This window comes from Delphinus delphis, chromosome 5 (assembly GCF_949987515.2).
Source record: "Delphinus delphis chromosome 5, mDelDel1.2, whole genome shotgun sequence".
NCBI lineage: Eukaryota > Metazoa > Chordata > Mammalia > Artiodactyla > Delphinidae > Delphinus > Delphinus delphis.
The window spans coordinates 17,729,837-17,754,978 of record NC_082687.1 but is presented as its reverse complement, the minus strand read 5'-3'; the positions used below and the strand labels follow the sequence as shown (position 1 = coordinate 17,754,978).

Genomic DNA, 25,142 nt, shown 5'->3' with positions numbered 1-25,142 from the left:
TGCGGCAGCATGAGTATCTCTACAGAGCGCTTCCTCCAAGGCCAATGCCACCACCACCAAGAGTACCCCCGAAACCCTCCTGTTTTTATTCCTTTTTCTCTTCTCAATAACATAACAATACGTGTGCAGGTCCAGAGCTTTATAAAAACTGGGCTTAGAGCTTGTTTTTAAGCTTGCCGGTCTTTAAGAGCTTCTGACTGCTTCTGCTGCTATTTTCAATAGCGTATTTTCCAAAGGGCTCTGACCACCTATTAGAGCATTTGGCCTGTTCTATAGAGCTTCAGAAGCTTAGCTGTATATGTGTCTGGGCTCAGAAAGTGGCAGGAACAGAGAAATACGGAAGACAAAAGCAATTCAATAGGAATTCCACATATTTATTTCATCACACATCATTTTAAATTTACAACTAGTGGCGGGCTAGCTAAACTTCCCGTGTGTGTGTGCATGTGTGTGTGAGTATGTGTGCATGTGTGTGTGTGTGTGTTTAATGGACAAGTGAGCACCTGTTATCTGTTTTGGGCCTGTCGCTATCAAAACATGTATCTGTTTTGTCAGTAAATATTTGAAAATGGTTAACGTGGCTCTTTTAATTTGTACAAATAGAGACACTCTTTTCTTGATTTCATTTTTTAGAAGTCCAAATCCATCAGGTTCTCAAAGCATTATTAAATTCTCTCGGCCATTCTGGCTTTTGTAGACTGCAGTCCAACAGACTGGGACTTCCACCACAAAACAGTTGAGTGAAAAATAAAATGATGAATATTTGAGGATGTCCCTTACAAAGGACAGTGAACCACATTATAGTCTCAAAGAGATACAGCACAAGAAAAAATCTAATGGAGTTCCTGAAATTAATATTTCTAATTCTGATATGCTGAGTCCGGCATTTTTGTAAGGCAGAAGGCAGAGGACTCACTAGCTTTCTTCTAGCGATCTGACTACATGGCCAGCAGAAAGGAGAGATGGTATGTGTTCATTCTGTGTGCCTCCTACCTCAATACTCAATAAAACTAACAGAAGAGATAAATATTAATTCCTGAAGATGGCTGCCAAAGGCCATTAAAAGTCTTATCCCTTTCCTCCATGCTCCCCTCTCCAAGAAAAAAAGGTCTGTTTTTTCCTGATTGGGCATGTTTCATAGAAACAAGCTGTGTAAGGTTCTACCAAGGGCTTCATATACATTGATTGAAAATTGTTGAAACAAAATTGTGCTCTCCTGAATGTGTGTCTGTGTGTCTTATTTTTTACAAACAATAGTTTCTTCTTAGGGAAGAACTATTTTCATAGTACTAAATGTGATTTGAGAGAGATACAATAAAACTAAGAATGCTACTAAAAGTGTCACATAGGTTGGCTCAAAATGACACTGTAGGTAGTACTGAATGATTCAGGCCCAAGCTTAATTATGTGAGGTTTTTCACTGCTTTTTACAAAAGCTCTTAAATACAGGTAAATATGTAAACACTGTGCTCTCAGAGAGCAAGTACTTAGGCACGTCACATCGTATCCCTTCCGGGGAGATGGATTCCAGTGAAACAGCCCCATCAGTTTCAAAACCAACTGCTGGAACTACTCTCTGGTTGAGGAGGAAACACCACCTTGCACATCTCAGAGTTCTCTTGGTGCAGCGGGAATTCAGATCCCGCTACTAGGCTTTCTTTTCTCTTCCGAGAGACATAACCTCTGCCTGTGGACAGCCTTTCATACTTTGTCTCAAATTGCCTGCATAATAACAATAATAACAAAATTACACACATATTAAAGTCACCCCACCCCCGTCAGAGCCAAGTTATTGAGTGAACACTTGAAGCTTCTGTTTCAAAGCCATTTGAGAAAGGATGTGAGTACCAAAGACGACTAGCTTTCGTTCCCACGAATGGGGTGATTTTTTTTCTTCGCGTTTCTCTTCACACGCCTGGGATACGGGAGTGCTGTTACTCATTCTTCTGGAATGAAGGACCAAATGTCTCGCAGCTTTCTGCAGAGGCTGCTAAGCTTTGCAGGCCTTGCTATGTCCCCCACCCTCATTCCAGGAGCCCCACCTCTGGAGCATTCCCCTTTTGAGAAAGGAGCAAATCCAACTGGAGTTAAGCTGAGAATGCTGACAGGGAAACATCCCCAGAGCGCTGGCCCAAGTGAAATGTGGAACCTAACCAGTTAGCCTTGTGCCTGGGCTGCTGGTCACTGCATTTTGACCATTGGAAGGTTGATTTTCTAAAATGTATTAATGGAGGTTTATTCTAGACATAGGTTAATAAATTAGCAACAGCTTAATGTACTATAATCTACAATCTTTTCTTCTGTAAAAACATAACCTGTTCATATTTGTACTTACATCATCTAGCATTCCTTACATGGATCATGAAATTAAAAAAATAAAGAAAGAAGGTGCTTAACTCTGCCCTACTTATCAAAGGAGATAATGTAAAACATGGTTCTCTGTTTTAAGTATACAGATTCCCTTCATGGTTAAGCGTGCATGTCAAGGCGACCTCTACACCCACTACAGAAAAGTCAGTGCTCCCTAGACCCGAAGCATCCTACTTCCTCACTATAGTATTATTAGAATAATTGTTACAAAATTCAAAGGGCACAGTGTAAATGAAAAGCTCTAGAGTGGATAAGGTGTTGGGAAAACTACATGGACCGTTATATATTTAGTTTCTGGGACACTAAGTACTCTACTAAAAGGCTTTTTTTTTTTTTAAATTCAAAATCCCAAAATCTTAAGCTTGAGCCAAAACTTAAACCAGGTCAAGTTGCTGTTGTATGGATTACCTAAACATTGTGATGCATTTGGGCTCTTAAACCAGGGTAAATGATTGTCAGATGTTCTGTCTTGAACTTTCTGTCCAAGAGACAGCTGTGAAGATAGCTGATAGTAAGTATGCATCTAGTGCTTTTGCTGAAACTGTGTGGCAATTCTTATGGTAAATCAAATCCCTTTGTTGCCTTGATAAATTATTTCTGGGCTAGAATATGATATTATCTCCAGAATCAAATGAACTAGTCATTACAGTTTCTTGGTATCCTAGAAACTAACTTTTTTTTTTAGTCTTATCAATTATTCTTTTACTCATTTAAAGAAAAGTCATGTTTCACTGGGTTTTTACCATTTTCCTTTAATTTCTGTAACGGAATGCTCAAAACTGGGTGCAAGTTCCTGGTGAACTGGGGCTGGCCCTGGAACATTCCATAAGCACTGCTTCTTACCTGTACGGAATTCCATCCTTGTCCATCTGCAGGCACACTAAGAAGGGGTACTGAGAAAACTGCACCGTGGAGATAAACTCCAAGCTTGCTTCTGTTTCCACACCAACTTCCAGGCCAGTTTTCACAAAAGAGGAGTCCACTGTGATGTCACCAGTTATTACCACAGTTACCCTAAGAATTGAACAAAATAAGCTGTTAATCACATTTAACTGTGCTGAACTAACAGACCACAGGGTCTGAATTTCTCATGCTGATAACTGGAAAGAAACACTTAAGGGACTAATAGGTGACCTAAATGTGCTTAGAAGTCTGTCGGTAACCAGGAACTGGTTTGTCCCAGCAACTGGGCAGTGAAGTTTTGCCCTACTCCTGAGTCCTCCCCCAGCCTTCAATTCTAGATGTGGGAATGAAATGTCTATCAGGCATTAATGTTTGGTATGGGCATACCAAGAGCCATGATGAAAACATGCCTGGGACCTGGTCCTATCAGGAAGTCAGAAATACCTGTGTTATCTTAAAACAAAGTATAAGCTCACCCAGAAGACAGCTGAAGTTTACAACAATTGTCTTGGTAACTATCTCTCTGTTGGCTTCTATGTAGCTACCTCAATTCCATTTCATTCCTTTCTCCAAAGGGTCTCTGATGACAGAAGTCTTTGGTTGCCAAGATATTTGAAAAATACAGTATCACAAAGAACCATTCCTACAGCATGTATATTGGGTGCCCCAGCAAGGACAGATATCATAGGTTCTCCAGTGATCACCTAGACAGATTGGATTGACTAGGATAGAGGCTTGGATGAAAATGAAGAGGATAAACAATCCTAGTAGAAGGCTTACCTCTAGGACTACTCTAATTTAATTGTAGACTTTAGATGAAATCAGAGCTGTACGTTCGTGCTCTTTTAATAGGCTACTAATTTTTGCTGCGCTTCTCACAGCACACCTGCTGCTATTGCCAGTGCAAAAGTAGGTCAGAGGTGGTATCATTTAAATCCCTGAATCCTTTTCCCTGAATTCATTAAATCCCTGAATACCTTCTAATATCTTACACTCAACAAAGGCTTAAGAGATATTTTTTAAATGAACAAATGGAAAATTGAAGATGAATTGGCTATAATGTGGACACTGGCAGACACTTAGGGATACCGTGTCTCTTTTAAAAAGCCAGAAATTTTTGTTGTAGCTGTTGTTGATTTCCTTCTGAAAATAATTCAGTTCAGTTTAATTTGGGTAAACTTCTGTCTAGAAAATACATCAAAAAGATGACCAAGATGACTGATGCAGTGGGAAGCCCTAAATTATATTGCTTATCACTCTGAAAGCCTCTCCCATTTCTCATTCTTTGGTTCCTTTTAGTAACAGAGGGTCACCTTTCATGTTAAATGTGCCACCTTTTGATTTTTCTCAATTCCTTCATCCATTGTTCAAAATAAACTAAAAATCTAATTTTAGCACTCCTATCTCACCTCTGCCCCACTGTATTTTTAAATATCCAAAAAGTAAAAATCAATTGCATTTTCGTGTTCTTTTCTTCAGTATTACAACAAACAGAAGAATAATTCTTTTGATTATCACATTGGTTCAAAGACATTGTTTTAAGTTCAATCACATTGGTTCAAAGACATTGTTTTAAGTTCAAAATAAAACACTTTCATTTGATCTGATGGGTCAATTAGAAAAACTAAAAGAGCGGAGAAAATTCTGTTTAGAAAAATGAACACTAATAGAAACACTTAAGGACTCAATGTTTAAGACTTAGATTCTCACAAAAGTGATCATCTTTTTATTTTTCTCCACTGAAGACAGCAAAAGAGGAAAGATTTTAAATCCCAATGAGAGGTATAAGCTAAAAAGAATTGCTTAAAAGTAAAGTCTTCTGACAGCATTGTCAACTACCAAGAGAAGATGAACGTCTCATCCACTGTGCAAGCTGCCCGTGGATGTCTTTAAAAGCGAAGAGATCCTTGGCTGAGTCATATTAGGTACCTAGCTGCTCATAAGACGCTATGGAAAGAATGACTTCCCATGGTTACTCTCTACTCTACGATTTAATGATTACAAACAGAAAGCACAGATTTCAAGAAGTTGGAAAGTTAAACAATTCCGAAAACATCTCTCTGCATATAGAGAACAGACTTGTGGTTGCCAAGAGGGAGAGGGGGTGGGGGAGGGGTGGACTGGGAGTCTGGGATTAGCAGATGCAAACGATTATATAGAGAATGGATAAACAACAAGGTCCTACTGCATAGCACAGTATATTCAATATCTTGTGATAAACCATAATGGAAAAGAATACGGAAAAGAACTATATATATGTATAACTGAATCACTTTGCTGCACAGCAGAAATTAACTCAACATTGCAAATCAACTATATTTCAATAAAATTTTTAAAAAACTTTATCTCTGTGGTTCTTTACATATGCTTACCGATTTTTCACTCGGGTCTTAGACTCACGATACCACAGGCTAAATTCCATTGAACCTGAAATATCAATAGCCAGACCACCCTGCACATCCATATTTGCCTTCAGTCCAGATTGCAGCTGAAGCTCCTAGAAACAAAAATATAGAATAACAGTGAGAAGAAGAAGAATTAGAAGAAGGAGGAGGGAAGGGGGAGGGGCACAATGTAGCCAGCCCCCTTTCCAAAGGCACATTCAACCTCCGGCTGTAGGTAATACCATTTGAGTTGTGTTAACATTGAAGTCTTTCTCTAGGCTTGGAAACACATCCTAACCTTGATCACGGAAGTGGATTATTGATTTGCTAAATTATTTAGTCAATTACAATACTAAAGAAGTGAAGTGTCAATTGACAAGGGTGCTTTCTTTCAATCTTTGCCTCACTTTGGGAGGGGCAATGGTTCTCAAAGTGTGGTACCCTGACAAATAACATGAGCATCCAGGGAACTTGTTAGGAACGGAAGCCCCATACCTATTGAATTAGAAACTCTGAGGGTGGTGCCCAGAACTCTGTGTTTTAATAAGCCCTCATGTGCTTCTGTTGCACCTAAATTTGAGAACCACAAGACTAGGCAAAATGAAAGCATATCCGTCAGAAATCCAGTGTGGCTTTGGAGTGGAGGGTGAGGCTTTGGGATAGATGATCTCTTGAAGTCCTTTACCACTTCTGTGTCAAATATAGTAAACTGCATCCTGCTGGTAAATGAAAGGCAGGATCAAAACTGCCGGTGCAGTATACAAGTTCCAGAAATTGCCTAGGAAAGGAAAGCTAGGAAAGTAAGGCAAGGCGACTTAACTAAGCCATAATACACTATTGTTTGACATTTGGAATGACACCAAAATAACAAAAAGGACCAACATGAACTCCACGGCATATTCCAGAGGGACAGTACTCATTTACGAACATAGTCCGTCCTCAGTAATTTTGTAGTTGTCTGGAAACCATTGTTTTATGCTGTTTGCCAGCATTTATCCTTTAAGTCTTGCAATTCTATGTACATTAGACAGGGTGATGTTGGCTGAAAAATTCTCCAGCTGGATTGGAATCAGATTGCCTTGGGACAGTGTTTGAAATGATAACGGTTCTGGGAAAAAGGCTCAGTACCTTTAATTTTGATATTCCTCCAAAGATCTTAGGTCCACAGCAACTGGCAGCGTGACTCACTTCTTTACGTAACTGCCCTATTCAGACCAAATAAGCCATGCTTTCACCAACTATTAATGCCGCAATTTCACTTCCTAGAAAGTACTGTGTTGATCATTGATCTCCCTGAATTTTCTCCAACTTTCAAAAAAATGTGGCGAGAAATCTCAATCGTAGAACTTGGTTTACTAGAAAAGTCTGATTGTGGCATGAAACTACCTTCAGTCTGAAAGATACTTGGACGAAAGCATGAGATTCTCAACACAGAGCTCGGGCCGTATTAGGAGACAGCCCTAAGGATACTTACTGCTACATTAGGTCCAGAACAAAATGTGGTGGTGGTGGGATGTAGGGGTTACCTCATGCATCATAACTGATATGAAGGAAGACAAATTATCCTGAAAAAACCACGATAATCATGTCCCAATTGTAACCTATGCCCATGAACTGCAGAAACAAGATGTGAGTTCTGCACTTGCACTGTTACTGTCATTGTTTCCAAATTGGCCCTATTGTATGCCCTGCCTCAAAAGTACTTCCTTATTTGGATCATATTCTCTCTTCCCCATTTGAAAACTATAATCTTCTTAGTCCACCTAACTCGGCAGAGGTCTGTGATGTGGACTTTAGCCTTCCCACTGGCCATACATTACGTGGATGTCAAAACACACCAACTGCCATGGAAAAGAACATTTCACAGCTATTAAACAAGGTGCCTTTTGTGGGGAGAGAGCATTTCCACTGCAGTGTGGGTTTTGAGGAGTGCCTTGGCTTTCCGGGAATATTCCACTTCTCTCCTGCAAAGGGATCGTGGAAGAATTCTTATGCATAGTCACAGAGGAATTTGTTTGCCCCCCCCCCCCCGCAATAGAAGGACAGACCACTGACCCCTGTAGAAGGACAAACCACTCTTTCCTTCATGAAAGGGACTAAACCACATAGTGCAGTGGTTCTAATTTTTGAGGGGTGTCAAATAAGTAGAACTAACAGCTTTTGAGCACCTACTGTGCCCCCAAAGCTCTACATTTTTTATCTCATTTAATTCTCATACAAATCTTCCATGGTGGGCATTATATCTGAAGACTGAAAAGAAAAATTAGGCTTGGAGGCTGCATGTGGAGCTAGAATGAATACCCAGACTGTCTCTCGTGGGGAGACTTTTCTACTACCATACATGCATAGCTAGCAGGAAATCATAACTGTCATTTGTCTCCTAGTGTGCAAGGAAGCCTGTTCTGAGAAATATTGCAAACAAGATAAAGCATAGGCTTATGTCCTTGTGTCACCAAGAGGACATATTTATTTAAATCCTTGTTTATGAACCAGAAGAATAAGATACTGGAGCTTTGTATTTGTAGCTAATGTGACCCCTTTGATCTTTTACTTCTGGGCCTAAAGGTGTTTCTTACAGCTCAGACGCTGATATTTTGACAACTCATCCCATTGCTCCCATTCAGGAAAATATGTTCTTTGCTGGCTAAAGAGGATCCCCCTGTTAATCTGACTTTATCAGACATCCTTCTCTGAAGAGTAATCCAGTTAGCTGCAAAAAGAGAGCGAGAGAGTAAGCACAGAGTAATTCCATCTGCCCTGGCGTTTGTGACCGGTCATCCGCTGCCAACATTTCCTTCAATGTCAGCACTTGACCTAGAGTGGTATGTGCCCCTGAAGCTAGGATGGCATTACTGGAGTGCTCTGCAGAGCCAGGGAGACTCAAACAGTATATTTGTATAATAAACTCAGATCTGCCAAATACTCCAATCTAAATGACACTGGCATTGGGCTATGTTCAATAACTAAGGGAAGACCTTTCTCTTAGAATATGCCTGCAGTGCCCTAGCTTAATGAAGACAAAAATCATGCAAGATAAATCTAGATCAGGGGTTGGCAAACTATGGCCCGCAGGCAAATCTCACCCACTGGCTATTTTTGTAAATAAAATTTTATTGGAACACTGCCACGCTCATATGTTAATATATCACTTATGGCTATTTTCACTCTACAATGGCAGAGTTGAGTAGTTCAACAGAGACCATATGTCTCACAGAGCCTGAACTATTTACTTTCTGCCCTTTACATAAAAGTTTGCCAACCCTGACCTAGGTTATTACTTATCTTTGCATCAAGATTTATACCCCCATTCAGACTATTAGGCATTGCTGTTGGGTAGGTGAGTACGTACAGGTGGTACTGAACTGTTATTATTCCTGCATCTTAAAATGTGGACTACTTTCTCAGCACTCTTATGTCTTCTTCAGAGATTCTTGCATTAAGAATACATCTCTCCAGAGGTAATACTTCAATGGAAAAATGCAGTATAAAATTATAATATAATTTGAGAACAATTTTTCTTCTGTGACTTTGAGGATTAAGGGGCATGAAACGCATTGCTGGTTGTCCTTCTTTTCATTCATATTAACAGAAACACAGTTTTGTTCAGAGTGTCAATACAACCATTGAAAAACTATATTTACTAGCTTCTCTTGCAGCTAGAGATATCCATATGGCATAGTTTGGGTCAATAAAAAAGGACTTCTTTTTGTAGATGCTTATCTTTTGTAGAAATAGTACTTGCAGGACAGTTCTTGAAAAAGAGTCTCAGACTCTGCTGCACCTTACCCTTCTCTCTTCCTTCCTGGAATGAGAGTTAGTGCTGGAGGTGCAGCAGCCATGTGATAGTCATGAGGTGACAAGCATGAGGTTGAAAACCACAAGTAAAGATGGCCAACCTGAGGAAAACGAGTCTGGATCCTAACAATATCTTAGGGTTTCCATATCAATCCTGGATTACCTACTTCCAAATACTTGTAACATGATAAAAATCAAACGATTTGGTTAAGCTACCCCAAACTGGCTTCTTTTGTTATATACAGCTATCCTGAACTGTTATGAGGAATAATAAAGATAGGGAATTAGCATCTAGTTTCAACCAATGATGTTCTGGTGGAGTTTTAGTAAATCTGATATTTAAGGTCACTCCCAGATCTTAAAATCTATGATTTCATAACCAGAATCCAACAAATCAAGATCCTCAAATTATCCGGCAAAGAACAAAGCTGATAAAAACTGTGAATCATCTGTTCCAGATGCCTCACTTTATGAGTAGCAAATCCTGGTTTAAAGCTATTAAGTAACCGCCCAAGAACACACAGAAAGTAAGTAGTGAAGGCAAAGTCAAAACTAGGCTATTACTTATGAATTTATTAAACCACAAAAGCAAACTTCCCAAGCAAGTCCTATAGTCTATAAATTTTAATTTAATAATTATAAATCAGAGTGCAAGTGATCACTTTAAGGAGTTCCCATAAGATCCTTTTTTAGCAAATATTCCATTTTTATATTGCTATGCTTAGTAAGGCAGGAAATGTCAAGCCATTAAAGAAAAAAATTTTAAGCATCAAACACTCAAACTCAAAGGTTATTCAGATTAACCCTTTTCTGTTTCTCAAAAAATTCCATGACGCAGCCCACTCCCATCTCACAGTCACCTGGTCACCTAAATCTTACCACACAGAATATAGTATTGTCGTACCTTAGTACAGTAATGTAAGATTTAGGGGTGAAGCAAACTGAAAACTATTCTGAAGAATGCAGGTCAAGTGAATGAAAGTAATCCTACTCTTTAACAATGAGTGAACCTTTGTAAGCTCTGTGAACATGAGAATTTGGGGCAGGGTCTCCATTAAACGTGTGGTTGGTGTCAGTGGTTGCTTGTGTCTCTACGAATTTGGCAGGGATGATGCACTATTTGGATCTTACCATTGTTGTCGTGACAAATGTCATCAGTAACTATGAAGCCATGTAGTTTAGCTCTTGCCTTCAGAAAAAAATATCATCTAAGCCCTTGTGCCCAGGAAAGCCAAGTGAAGAGATAAGGCCATCTCTTCTCTGTTGAATCCTAGGTTATTTTCTCCATAATTTCTTGTCTCTGTTCACATCGGTTACCCCCCACCCCCACCTTTTAGTTCTATGGAGATATAAATGACATTATATATTATACTCATATTATGTTGAGTACTTCTTCTTTTGCCTCAACAGTGAAAAGATGACTTAATCAGATAATACAGACAAAAGAAAACACATTTACCTGTAGCAAAAGAGAAAGGGCAATAATACCAAGAGGTTCAAATGCTTTGAATGTGAGTTCCAAGGTGGGTGGAACTTTGTCTTGTATCCTCCAAGCATGGAGTACATTTAAAGCATGCCTGGTACATTCAGTAAACAGTTGCAGAATGCATTACCTGGGAATGATCTATTAGCAGAATAAGTCCTTTCACCACACTCATAGGGTCGCTAGTTGCTGACAGCATTTTGGCCATCAAATCACTGTATCCGTTGAAAAAAGTGACAGGTCTGAGCTGAACATCAAAGAGGAGGGCTGACAAGCCAGCATAGGAGTCAAGGTTCTCCTCTCCTTCATCGGGAGTGGCTGCAATTAAGGTCTCCAGTCCTTGGGCTTCAATGACCACCTAGAGAAAATGGATATAGCATTCATGACACTAGCTCCATGCCTGTTCTGTACGTGATGATGAGCTGACAACTAGAACTTTCCCAGGGGTCAAAAACTCAAACATTTGCAGTTGCTAGGCAAAAACAAAACAAAAACAACTCCAGGCCTGAATATGAGTTCGTTTTCTTCATTTACTCCTCACAGCCACCCTTTGGGGTTCATATGATTTGTATCCATTTTGCAGATGAGGCCAAAAAAAAAGCTCAAATGGCAGAGGTAAGTCTCAAACCCCTTCTGTCTGACTGCAATGACCATGAGCTTTCCATTTAATGGCGTCATCCTAGAGACTCAGTCTCTGCAGAACTGTCGTACATGGTGGATCGGCTATCTTGTAGAGCCCCTAAAAAGAGGCGGAGAAGTGTTGGGACAGTCTGCCCTATGAGAGGATGTGGAACTCTCTAAGCCATGACTCACACCTTTCCACATAAAATTTTCTCCAGTAAAAGAAAAGATGATGAATGCTATGAGGAGCCTCACATCCTGATCTCTGCCACACACAGGAATCCTACAGATTCTCTGTCCTCCACACCCAGCACCTTAGCCACTGGGCATTTGGCATTTCAGAATGCATATCAGAAAACAGATGGTGATTACCCAGGACAGAAAGCATAGTATCCTAACTAGATTCCTACCAAAGGTGTAGTAATACAATATTGATAAGATCTCAAGTTTATATACATTGCATCGTTTTTAAAGCTTAAATGAGCTTATTGAGAAGGCTATAGTTTGATATGCATAAAAACTATAAAGAAAGTATATTTCACAATTAGGAAGCCTTTAGAGATTGTCACCACATTTGGGGTAAAACTAAAGGGATGGAAGTCAGCCAGTTGTCAAATGCCTACACTTTATTCTTTTCTCTCTTAGCAATATTGAAAAAATATAGATTGACTCTTTGGAGAACCATATTCTATCATGAAAGCTTTTATTATGGGGAATCAGTCTCTTCATAGAAACACAAAGAGAAGGAAATATATTCTATAACTAAATATCTGGAGCTCCAGGGAATATATCTACGGATAAAAACAGTTTTTAAAACATACATGAGAAATACTGGCATGACTTCAATTTTGTGACTATGTGTACCTTTGAAAAAACTATGGATGTTTGGCAAGTCCAGTGACTCAAAACATATAAGTTTTCAAGTTCATGTTTGAAACTCTCTCTGGGACTGTAAACCATACAGCCTCTTGCAGATGATGATAGATCCACCATTAATTTATGCGTTCTATAGTGTTATCATTAGTATATATTTTATTTTACTGCACACTAACCTCTTACATACTTTAATAAGCAAAATTAATGAAACATGAGATACCTGAATACTATGAAGAGGATTTTTCCTAACGTACTGAAAGATGTTCAGGTTACTTCTCCTTAGAATGCCAGAACCAGAGTAAAGAATGTCAAGACTGTAAGTAGATGCCGAATGGGGACTACCTAAGGACAAAAAAAAAAAAACAAACCTGTAATTTAACAACAGTTCCAGCAATACCGAGCAGGGGACGGAGCAGGGAGGGAGAACCCCTTTTTGGGTTACGTACGTTCTATGTAGCCAGTATAGGCAGAAGAGGATCCACTCTTGGAGAAACGGTCATAATTATGAGCAAACATTTCCTTCAGAACTCGACGGACCATTTTGCTGTAACACGTAAAAGGAAAAAGCTGCACATTCATGGTAATGGCTGTTTCCCAGGTCAGATTTGGAAAGAACCCAAATCCTCAGTGGAAAAAAAGAGGGGGCCAAATTTTCCTCATGCCACTCCAAAACTGGGGAGGCGCCAGCTGGAGTACCAGCATCAGGATGAGGGCTTTCCCCTCCATTCCTCGGATATTTGAAATTCAGTTTGGTATCAAAATGACAGCGAGGCGAGTTCAGCCAGCTATGAGATGGCTTAAGCTGACTGATGGACACACCTCAGGAGTGGAAAACACATGTTCTTTGAATCATCGTGGTTCTATTGTTAAATAGTAGATACTTTTAAGGAAAGTTGTACCAAACTGGAGAGGTTGCCCAATATTTCTTTAAATGTTTTCCTACACCCTCTAATGTTATCACTGGCTAATGATATATAACAGCAAATTCCCAGGAATTTCTTCTATATTTGTGTAGTTTTCACTTAAAGAAACATCTCAGTAAAAGCCAATAGTCTCCTCTAAAGTAAGTCTTAAACCTGACCCCATACCTCTATTTTATCTACTTAACTAATTAGTGTTGAGATATTTCCATTCCTGACTACTTAACACTAATCATATCAGTAATAATAAAATTATAACAACTCAGCAAAAACGAAATCAAAATAACCAACCAAAGAAATCTGGACCTAGTTCTGAGGTAGAACATCACTGAGAGGAAGAATGGTTATCTTATAGGTTTTTTCCCCCAGTATCACTAGATTATAAGATTTTAGCCTGAAAAAGGAAAGATGAAGAGTAGTCCTCAAATATTCAAAGGGCCTGCATGTGGCTGAATGATTAGATCTCTTCCACTTTGCTTCAGGAATAAAATCTGGGCCAATAGAAGATTTCAGTTATGCAAAGCAGTAATGGAGAGAGTCTCTAAATGATGACACAAGTTCCCTCAGAGGTGGTGACCCTCCCACCACTGGAGGGGTGCAAGCAAAGTCTGGACACCACCTGCCAGGAGACTAGACCCCCTCACTGGAGAGAGATAGCAAGCGAGGGGGCCTCTGAAGTCCCTTCCAACTCTGATGCTTTCAGTTTTGAGAATCTGACCTGCCGTGTTCGCGATGGCTTCCTCATGTTTCCCAGGCTGCTCTCTACTCCGCTGCCTCCTCTTTACTGTCCCCTGAATCACGAGGTTCACAAGACAATGGCAGCAAATACACCCAGGATCTCCCCCACAGAGTCTCACAAAAGCAAAGCAATAGAAGGAGAAATCAAATGCATTTGACCAGGTACACATGGCTGCAGAGAGAATTTGTTTCTTTTCTGCATCTCTGATCTGCTTCCCCCTGCTTCCTTACTTGCCCTGCTCCTTTGTCTGTACTTACTCCTCCTGTTTCTTTTCCCTTCAGTCTTACTCCTTGTTTCTTTCCTTCGATCTTTACTGCCTTTTTTCCCATTTCCTTTCTCCTATTTCCCACCCTCCCCCCATGTCTGTTTCCCTTTTCAACTGGGAACACGCAAACATGATCCTTCCTGAAGGCAGTGCTTGGCATGTAACTCAGGGGAAATGGAGCTTCCTTCCCTGGCCCTCTGATTTCAGTGAGGAAAAGGGACAGCAGTGAATTTGGGAGAAGAGACTTGGGAACTGGAAGGAAGATGATTCCAATGAGTAACTGAGAGCAATGAAGTCTGCTGATTCCATACTTCGTACTTTGAATAGTCCTGAAACATGGGTCTTGTCTATGGTTTTAAACTCAAATGGTAAATTCATTTAACCTGTGATAAATGAGGCTTCAAAGATTCCTAACATTTGGAAAGTTAAGATGAAAGACCATTTGGTGGGAACCTACCTCATTTTATGATGCTAGTTATAAAAATAGTCCTACTGAAAATACAGTTGGATTTTAAAACATTGCTAACATTTGGCAATATGATGTTACCAGACCGAACGGGAGACCTAGAGTAAAAAAATCATACCCAGAGTTCCAAATCACAGTGCCAAAGTGAAGTTGTTTAATCTGGCCCTCCAAATAGTTTTGGCAAACTCTCTGGTTTTATGCAACATAACCCAGCATAAAGACCACACCATTATTATTAGCCACACATGTACCACATCAATATACAAATAAGCTTGGATAAGCAGAGACGGGGCACTGCTTCATACCTTGCAGGCGTTTCAAAACGTAGGATGTCTTGGACAATGGCGAGCATGTATTTATTCATTTCTTTGGGAAGCTCCCCAATAGAGAGGAGGATGTTTTTTACTTCCATGTAGGATGGATTGTTATTTAAAATGATGGCAGCTGCAGTAGTGCGCACAGTCTTTTCATGAACTTTATGATTCTGGTGGTATATCCTGTTCATAGTCTTCTTCACCTGTTCGTAAGATGTTCAAGCTTAGTTAGTGCGCATCTAGATTTTTAAAATTGATATCGGGCAGGAAGAGTTAACGCTCATAAAATAGACATGTATTCCAATATTTCCCATATTCTTTTGCAATTATGTTGGGGTCATAGTTCTGGCTAATGGACCATGAATGGAATCACTGTGGGTAACTTCTGGGCCAACGCAGTTAAGAGCTGGTGTATCTTATTCCTCTCTCTTTTCTACTACGGTAGTGAGCTCAGGGCCACATTTTCTTTTACCTACTTTAGCCATAGAGGGGATGAGAAGCTGAGATTTTTGAGTCTTGTTTGTTATTGCAGCATATCATGGTATTCCCTAACAACCACAGAATTTTCAAAGACACTACTGCCACATGGCAAAGGGGCTCTGGAGAGAGATGGCTATATGAACTTACATTTCCTTACAATGAGGTACCTCAGAATTTTCCCTTCTTCTTTTTAATTAATAGACTTCTTATTTTTTAGAGCAATTTTAGGTTCACAGCAAAATTAAGCTTAAAATATAGAACTCCTATATACCTCGGGCTCCACATGCCTCCCCTCTCCCCCCAACATACAACCTCCTCCTGTATAACATCCTGCATCTCAGTGGTACATTTGTTACATTTGATGAATCTATATTGATACATCATTACCATCTAAAGTCCATAAGTCATATTCGAGGATTTTCTTCTTTTAACAAAACATTAACAGAAAAGAAAATTTGCCAAAATAATTACATTCTGCGGCAACAAATAATTTCATTGGTCACTAGCATTGCCTAACAATATGCAGTGCTTGGGGTTCTGTACTAGGCATTTATAAATATTTCTTTCAGTTCTACTTTCCTCTGTCTTTTTCTATCTTCCGCAAATGTTGAGCTTTGTTGTCAGGTATATAGGAATTAAGAATCACCTAAGCAAAAACAACTAGGAAGGGACAGAGCCAGAATCCATATGTTGGTCTGTCTATGTCAAAAACTCATGACCCTAATTACCACACTTTGCAGCTTATCAACTGTGATACAAAACATAGTTGCAAACCGGGAACATCATTCTCAACAGGCAGTTTATCTTACACTTTATAAACATTCTCTGCCCTAAAAAAAAGTATAGCTGGGATGGCTTCCTGAAAATGCAGCTGTAGGAACCATCATGGTAGTACTTAAGCCAGGTTATTCCAGTGTCAAAAAATTTAAGAGCATCTTAAAACTTGTGGAAGTAAAGATATTTCAGAAAAGAATTTGTTTCTTTTTTTTTATTATCATTTGGAGTACTTTATTGAATTTTGATATTAATTTTAAGAAGACCACTTGACAATAAGAATTCATCCTGGGGAAGATATTTTGAAATCATATTTAACAGGGAATTGCTGAAGGAACTGGCATTGGTACCCAAAAGGAGAGAGGACTTTGCCTCTATTCGAATACTTGTAGAATTCTCCTGCTGGAGGGGAAGCCAAACTAAGACAAATAAGTGTTAGTCACGGGAAGGAAGATATCACCTTGATATGAGCAAAAAAATCGGACAGTGTGAGTTGTCCAATAATGAAGAAGTCTTGTGAAATATTGAACTTCTAGTCACCAGAAACATTCAAGTACAGGCTGCATAACCATATTGCAGAGATGTTTTCCCTAACTTTTCATGTATCAGTCATTCTGGACTTATTTCTTTTCCTGGAATATTCCACCCTCTTTCCCATTTGTGGGTCTTCACCCATATGCTTCCCCTGCTTGAAAGACTCCCACTTCTTTCTCGTATTCTATCCAACACACATATCCTTTCTTCTGCCTGACCGTTTCTCATCTTTTAGCTTTAGATTCAGCTCCCCTTGCTTTATCTTCCTTTCACATTCTTGACTTCCTATATCTTAGCATTATCTATTACCTTTGGTGATAAAACAAGAGAATGTGCTTCAATATTTATGCTTCAGGATATAGGACATTATCTATTCAAAATGTGAGGCTGCTTCAGAAGAGCCTTAAATCCAATTTAAGAGTTATTTCTAACAGGAAAGAGAGATTGTTAGTTTGGAAAAAAAAATAGGGTGATTTCAGAGAAGTTTGCATCTGACTTGTGATTAGGCATGCTTTTTTCCTTTTGTGAATGTTGCAAACATTCTTGGAGAATTTACCTCATCAGTTATGAAAGGGGCATCATATCTCTGGAGAGTGGTGGTGGCGAGGTGGCTGATAGACCCCTCTCCTGTCTCCGCGTACTTCAGAAGGAGTGGGATGCCTTCCGGAAGCCGGGCATTCTTCAGAGCCAGCAGGTACATCATTTTGTCCTCCTTTTTTTCTGCTTTTTCAAGTCCTCCCAAGATTAACTTCTTGGCTTCTACCACTCCCTAAAGAATCACATTCTACATCAGACATATGCATAACCATATATTAAACAAAGCTTGGGTAAGATCAGCTTCACTCTTGTGTCCAGGATAACAGCCTAAGGTTTTAGAAAGTTTTACACTGGTTGCCTGACTGAGGCACACAATGAAAATGAACAAGTAAAGCTTGATAAAGATGGTGTTGTTTTTTTTTAAAAATACATACATTAACATATTAAGAAGCAATGAGTATAATTAATAATGGGCATATTTACTTTTAAACACATTCTGAATGCATAAAGTCATTTTTAAAATTCCCTTGTGATCGATTATTCCTAAAACTGCCCATTCACTGAAATTCTAAAATAATGGTTAGATGGTGCCTAAACAGTGGCACACACCTTTTCCTTAGTAACAACTTCGGTGAAAGCACTTAGCACCCAACTGTAAGGTCTTGTTCTAAATGTTTAAAAAGTGCTTGTTTCCACTTGATTCCAAATTTGATTAATGCTGACATACTGTTCAAAAAACATTCCTTGAATGCCTTTTATGTAGCATGTATTTTTCAAACATATTCTTTAATCAGAAAAGGCCTTTTAGTTTTCTGGCCTAGAAACTATGAACTAGCAAGTTAACAGTTTAATGGAAAAGCAAATTAGAAATAGGGACATCTAGGTTCTTATTTTACCTTTGCTGCTACGTATGTTTTAGGGGCTTCAGTATCATCTGTAAAGGAAAGGTTCCTAAGATCTAATTCATCTATAGGATTTATAAACGCTGAAACCAGGCTGCAGGTACACACACACGTGCACACACACATGCACACACACACACCATGGGAGAGATGGGGGGTAGGGAAGATATAAAAGGCCCCAAAAGAGAATGAAGATGCTAAACTTCAAATGTAATTAAAGAAAGACCATTTCTCAACTACCAGATTGATCTTTAAAAATACAAAAGTTTGACAACATACATTGTTATTGAGCGTACAGGGAAATAGGCATTCAGGTGGAAGCATAAAATGCTACAATTCCCATGGAAGATAATTTGGCAAAATCTAACAAATCTGCATTTTGATCCAATACCCTGGCCCTGAAGCTATATCTCCAAAATTAAGAGAAAGTGTGCCTAAGATTACTCATTTAAGCATTATTTGTAATAGTAAAAATAGTGGAAACCACCTAATGACCATACATGGGAGAATAAACTGTTGTGCCTCAGTTTAACACACAATAGAGTACTAGGCAGTTGTAAAAGGAAGGAGGAAGATCTCTGTGAACCAGTATGGGGTGATTTCCAAGGTATGTTGTTAAGTGGAAAAAAGAAGATGCAAGAGAGTGTATATAAGGCTATATTTTGTGCAAGAAAAAAGAAATAAAATGTGTATGTACATCTGCTTACTGTTGCAAAAAGAAACAGAAAGGAGAACCTAAAACTAATGATACTGCTTACATAGAAAAGGTAGGTGAGAATGGGTGGAAGAGTAGGAAAGGGAATGAGACCTCTTTGAGAATACTTTTCAAATAAAGTCCTGACTTTTGAATCATGTTACTATTCCATATGTTCAAGAAATAAAATGAAGTCAACAAGGATGAAAGGTGGCTAAAATTGATTTCAAACAGAAGCAAATGAGTAATAACATAACTAAACAGAAGAGAATAAAAAAGAATTAATCCAAACAATGTTTGAACATAGTCCTCTGACTGTATACCTTTAGTGAAATATATTCTAAGGTCAAAAAGACTGTGATGAAGTCTTGAACTTTATTTAAGTCAGTTTGGTTTTTGTAATGACATTGGTGTAACAATTCCAAAATTATTTTGTACATGTTTTAGGATTGAGCAAATGAATCAGGATATTAATGTTCTTGAGAACCAGGGTTCTCACTGTGGGAGAAGGAAGGTATAATTACAGAATGACGGAAGGAGAGGAAGAACCCTGTAGAACTGGAGGTAGCAGTATGAACTAGCAATTTAATAAATGTAAATATATGTATTTTGTCCATTATAAGAACCTAGATGCAATGGCACTCGAATAATAAGAAGTAAAAGTCTTTAGGAATAAAATGTCAGATGCATGCAACTTACTCTCAAAGGGTTCAACCAAAATAATATAAAATGAAATAAAACAGAATGAGGTAATGCAAATATGATAATACGTTAACAATTGGCAAATCCAGATGAAGCAGGTATACAAATATTAATGGAATTGTGCTATTCTTACAACTTTTCCATAGGTTTGAATTTTTTCAAATATAAATTTGGTGAAAAAAGAAATTAGGATACAGGGAGATCAAAATGTAAGGAAAAACAAATAGAAAAAAGAAATAGAGGTTTAGTACTCATTGTGACCTGTGTAGCTGCCATTTAGACTGTCATAGGGCAGTAGCTTTCATGCCAGTAAATGCTGAACAGCTATAGCACTCGATAGCTTCGCAGGTACCTTCTGCACAGTAAGGTATTGTGGATTGTGTGCCCAGCAGATGCCTTAAATGTGTATTTAGAATACATCGTTTTCTTTCTATCCAGATGTCTTTGATATGGGCAAAAGATAGATGAGTATTCCACAGCAGAAAGTTGAAAAGAAAATCTGAACATTTGCTATGGTCCATTTGGTAGCCAAGTCTCATTATCTTCAAAGATGCATTTTTTTAAAAGTTGCTCAAAAACATTAACAAAACTGAATGACAGTGATGGATAGTTTACAGCTAGACTCATAAGGTAACTTTAAAGATGTGATAACTAGGCTGTCCCATTATCAGAAGAACTTTAAATGTAATCCTTTGTTTTGTTTCCTTCTCACCCTATATGCCTCCCTTGGGTAATCCCATTGTCTCCTAAGGTTTCAGTCACTCTCTATTCCTGGTCCTAACTCCTTTTCTGAGCTACAGATGGATGTGGCCATCTGCCTATTGGGCAACTCAACCTGGTGTCCCAAAGGATTCAAACATAGCCAAAACATAGCCAAATTAATAGCTCTACCCTCCTCCCACCCCCAAACCAGGTTCTATATAAATTTTGCTTAAGTGGTTCACATCACCATACATCTAGTATCCTAACCTGGAAGCTTAACAGTCACCTGGATTCTCACCTCTTTCTCATTCCCCACATCCCATCAGTCACTAAATACTATCGATTCTATCTCCAAAAGGGCTCTTGAATCTGTCTCCTTCTCTTACCGTACAGCACCTATGTTAATTCAGACCTTTATTAATTCGTGCCCAGGTTGTTGCAAACATTTCTGATCAGATCGTACTGGCCCTAATGCAGCTGACACCCAGTCTATATACCATTTTGCTTCTTCCTAGGTTAAAAAAATCGGCGTGTGTCATTCACCACCTAAAAACCACATTATTCTCCTTTTTCTCTACAGAATGAAGTCGAGACTCCTTAGCTTGCCATTAATAGAGATCCAGCCTACCTCTCTTCTCTCTTCCCTTCTTTCCTTCATCAGCACTCCCACCTATCTGCCCCACAAACATACATATTTTTTGCTCTAGCCCCACAGAATTTCTCACTGTTCTCAAGCATACAAGGCTCATTTTGAGTTGGGCTTTTTTATACATTATTGTATCTCTCCTAGAACGTCCTTTATTCCACAAGACTATCTCTTCACCTAAAAACCTCTTCTAGGCTAAGCTATTTGATATTATCATTTTGGTGACAGCTTCCCCAGCACTCCCAAGCAGAATAGTTTGGTGCATCTTCTGTAGTATTTGCAGAGCACTCTTTTTTTTTTTTTTTAATTTATTTTTGTCTGTGTTGGGTGTTTGTTGCTGCGTGTAGGCTTTCTCTAGCTGCGGCTAGTGGGGGTTACTCTTCATTGCGGTGCTTCTCATTGCAGTGGCTTCTCTTGTTGCGGAGCACAGGCTCTAGGCACGTGGGCCTCAGTAGTTGTGGCACACGGGCTCAGTAGTTGTGGCTTGCAGGCTCTAGAGCGCAGGCTCAGTAGTTGTGGCGCATGGGCCTAGTTGCTCTGGGGCATGTGGGATCTTCCCCGACCAGGGCTCGAACCCATGTCCCCTGCATTGGCAGGCAGATTCTTAACCACTGCACCACCAGGGAAGCCCCAGAGCACTCTTTTTATATTTCAATATTATTATTTATCTGTTTGCATTTGATAAACAGACTAGGAGTTCTTTGAGGATGGTAGAATGTTTTATGTATCTTTATATTAAGGTATTAGCATAATGCCTAGCACAGAGTAAACACTCATTAAATACTACTGAATGGATGTTTTTATATGTGAGTTTTGTGTTTAGCCAAGATATTTGATATATGATTGCTGAAGTAAACCAGCCAACTCAAATAATTATGGAAATTGAAAAATATAAGAAGTCATAGTCCTTTGATGTCATAAAAACCATACAAATTTGATTTCTGCCCCGATGGTGGGCAGCACAGTAAATGTTAAATAGATTGGTCCGGAACTATAGATACGATAAATGAGATTGGATTTGCACTTACTTTGAGTTTGCAGCCTTCATTCTGACACAGCTTCCTGACAAGGGCCCCAATGATGATCATAACGGATTCTCTGATGTCATTGCTCGCAAAGGAACCTTTGAACTTACTCTATTAGCCAAACAAGGATAAAATAGGTTACCGAAACATTTAAACATTTCCAAGGGATATTTTAAGTAAAGAAACAAAGTAGCCAAAGTCTGAGGAAATTGTTTTTATGTTCCTAGGTTGCAAACTCTGAATTTTGCTTTGGGGACACTTACAAATTCACTGTCTAGCTTTGGGTTGAAAAGTCTTAGAGTTCTTTCAGGTATTTTTAACATGGGTCTGTGAAGTCCTGAGAGGTTTATGGACTGGGCTCATTGGGTCAGTGAATCCAAAAATTGATCTGTAAAATTTTATGTGTGGGTAATTTTATGTATGGGTATCAGATTTTTCAAACAAACCCATTTTCTAAAAAGATTATGAACTATTCCCCTAAATCATAAGTGAATAAGTGCACTTTTTGTTTTTAAACCTTGGACCCAAGAGAACTCTAGCTTTTGCTTCCGATATAATTTTTAATATCAGAAGAATTATATCTTATATATATATATATATATATATATAACATGTATAAGATTATACATTATACAATGTACTGTACATCAAATACCATGAAGATTTTTGAAGTCAAAATAAATCTTTTAAAATCAAATTTTGAAGCATAATCAAAACCTCTCCCCTCTGAAATTTTGTCCTATGTTACATTATATGATAGGTGAACACAATCTTTAAATTTCCATAAAGTATAGTTTAAGTTATTTAGAGGAATTACAAAGAAGACACTATGTGAAATAATCTACTGTACAGTTAATGATTAACAGAAAGAAAATAGTCCAAAGGAATTTGAATATGACTAATCAGAAGGCTGTATTTCAGCCTGTATTCTGATGCTAGCAAATTTAATTACTGCCTAGATTCCTAAGAGCAGCCCAGAGCCTTTATTTTTGCAGTTTCCATTTGACTTACAACGAGGGCTCTCAGGAGTTCTTCATCAGGATGGGAGGCAAATCCACAGGCATAGAGAAACCTCTCCTGGAGGATAATGCTACTGTCACTTTTGAAATCCAAAAAGTCCAAAATGGCATCTAATGAGTCTGGGGTCTGAGCAGAGGTGACAGCATCCACCAGCTGGGGTCTACAAAAAAGGCATGGTCATGGATATCAATGTTTAGGGTGCTTAAGAAATTATTTTGAATCGCTACCATTCATAGACCCCATTGGTTTACATTTCCTAAAGAAGTGAAAAATTTTTTATTTAAACAAAAGAAAAATGAATGACTTTCACCAAAGACCCTTCCCCCTTTTATTTGAAATCTCTCCCTTAACTCCCTTCTTTCTCCTCAATGTATAATCAGAATATACAAATTAATTTTACTGTATTAGCCTAAGCCAAATATAATTTGGAGATTTATAAATAAAATCATATAAATAATATTATAAATTAGGTTCAAACTTTTCTGTATGGGTCATATATAAAAGCTATGGTCCGCCAAATCAATTCTTTCTCTAATTAGCTTTGCAAATATATACATTTCTCAAATACATAACTTAACTAGGGCAGTATTATTTAATGGAAAGGTGGGACATTCTTTAAACTTTCATTTATATCCAAGAGAGATGTTTTTGCTCATTTTTTAAAAAATAAAAAGCACCATGGTATAGTTCAAGTTCAACCACAATGATTAGTTGTGAGCAGAGCAAAACTCCTGCAGGAAAGTGCTAGTTACATATTCTGCTCATCAAGAATCTTTTGTTGGCTGAGTCTTGGGATGGTAAAATTTCTGAAACTAGTTGCCATACTAATGAACATATTAGGTACGTATTGATATATATTTTATTCCACATTCACACCATACATGTATTTAATATGTTATACTTTTTAAGAAAGATATTCTTGCACTATACCATTTTGATCCTAACAAAAAGCCTAGTGAATGAAGCAAACTGAGAGAGAGGTAATACTTATTAAGTGTCTATTATTGCACTAGGAATTTTAGGTGTGCAACTTCTTTTTGCTTTAACTTCTTCATCCGTAACATGGGGCTAAAAACAGTAGTTATTTTAGGATTTTTGAGAGGATTAAATTACATGATCTATGTAAAACACTTAGAATAGTGCTTGGCACATTGTAAATGTTCAATAAATATATTCTGGTTTTAATACCATCACCTCACTGAACATCTCTATCAGTTTAATACTAATATTCTCCCTTATATATAAAGAAACAGAGATATCCAGTCGTTTGTTCAAGGTCCCATAGCTGGTAAAAATATAGCTAGGATTGGAACTCAGGTTTTTCTGAATGGAGTACACGGTCTTTAATTACAGTGTTTCCTAAAGTGTTTTTCATGCAATACTAGTCCTACCAAATGCTTTAAGAAAAGGGATTTTCAAAGTCGTGTAAGTTTGGAATATGTTTAAGGAAACTTATACATAATATTATCAGATTAAAGACGCTGGATATTTCTGTAGCAGAGAACTGTTTAACTTGGTTTCTCCAGTGTTTTTCAAACTCAGTTGCTCACAGAAGCCTTTCCTCTTGGCATACTTGTTAATATTGTATAAGTTATAAGATACACATAATAAAAACTTCGGGAAATGTTACATTCCACCACCCTGACTTTCACTATCCTACAATAAATAGAAGGAATTATTCTCTGTATTTTACAGATGTTGAAAGTGAGGCTCAGGGAAGCTAAATGTAAATGACCTACTTAAAGGTTGTATGTTGTTGGAAGTCAGAATTTAAAACTAGGTCTTCTGATATTAGCGCATCCTAGTATCTTTTCTACCGTACTACGTTACGTGTGTGTTACCTATGATATGGTACAATATTGCGTAAATAACCTGATTTAGAAACTACATCATGCAATCATACAAATTATTGCCACCTTAAAATTTTTAGGATACAAATAGGCTAAGGCTTAGTGTAATCTCTGTTCTAAATAGCTAATTTTTGCACTAT

General features: G+C 38.3%; 1 protein-coding gene across 1 annotated transcript in view; it reads right to left on the bottom strand.

Annotated features, from left to right (window-relative positions):
* Window positions 1–353: 353 nt before the first annotated feature.
* The window catches only part of MTTP (microsomal triglyceride transfer protein), a 45,561-nt gene continuing 20,772 nt past the window's right edge, over window positions 354–25,142 (bottom strand). The window contains exons 9-18 of the mRNA XM_060012023.1: window positions 23,144–23,312; window positions 22,136–22,243; window positions 17,481–17,693; window positions 15,128–15,339; window positions 12,879–12,976; window positions 12,653–12,774; window positions 11,066–11,293; window positions 5,646–5,770; window positions 3,214–3,384; window positions 354–1,722 (exon numbers count right to left, since the gene is read on the bottom strand). Coding sequence (XP_059868006.1) covers window positions 1,551–1,722; window positions 3,214–3,384; window positions 5,646–5,770; window positions 11,066–11,293; window positions 12,653–12,774; window positions 12,879–12,976; window positions 15,128–15,339; window positions 17,481–17,693; window positions 22,136–22,243; window positions 23,144–23,312 — 1,618 coding nt within the window. The 3' untranslated portion in view covers window positions 354–1,550. The remainder of the gene's footprint in view (window positions 1,723–3,213; window positions 3,385–5,645; window positions 5,771–11,065; window positions 11,294–12,652; window positions 12,775–12,878; window positions 12,977–15,127; window positions 15,340–17,480; window positions 17,694–22,135; window positions 22,244–23,143; window positions 23,313–25,142) is intronic.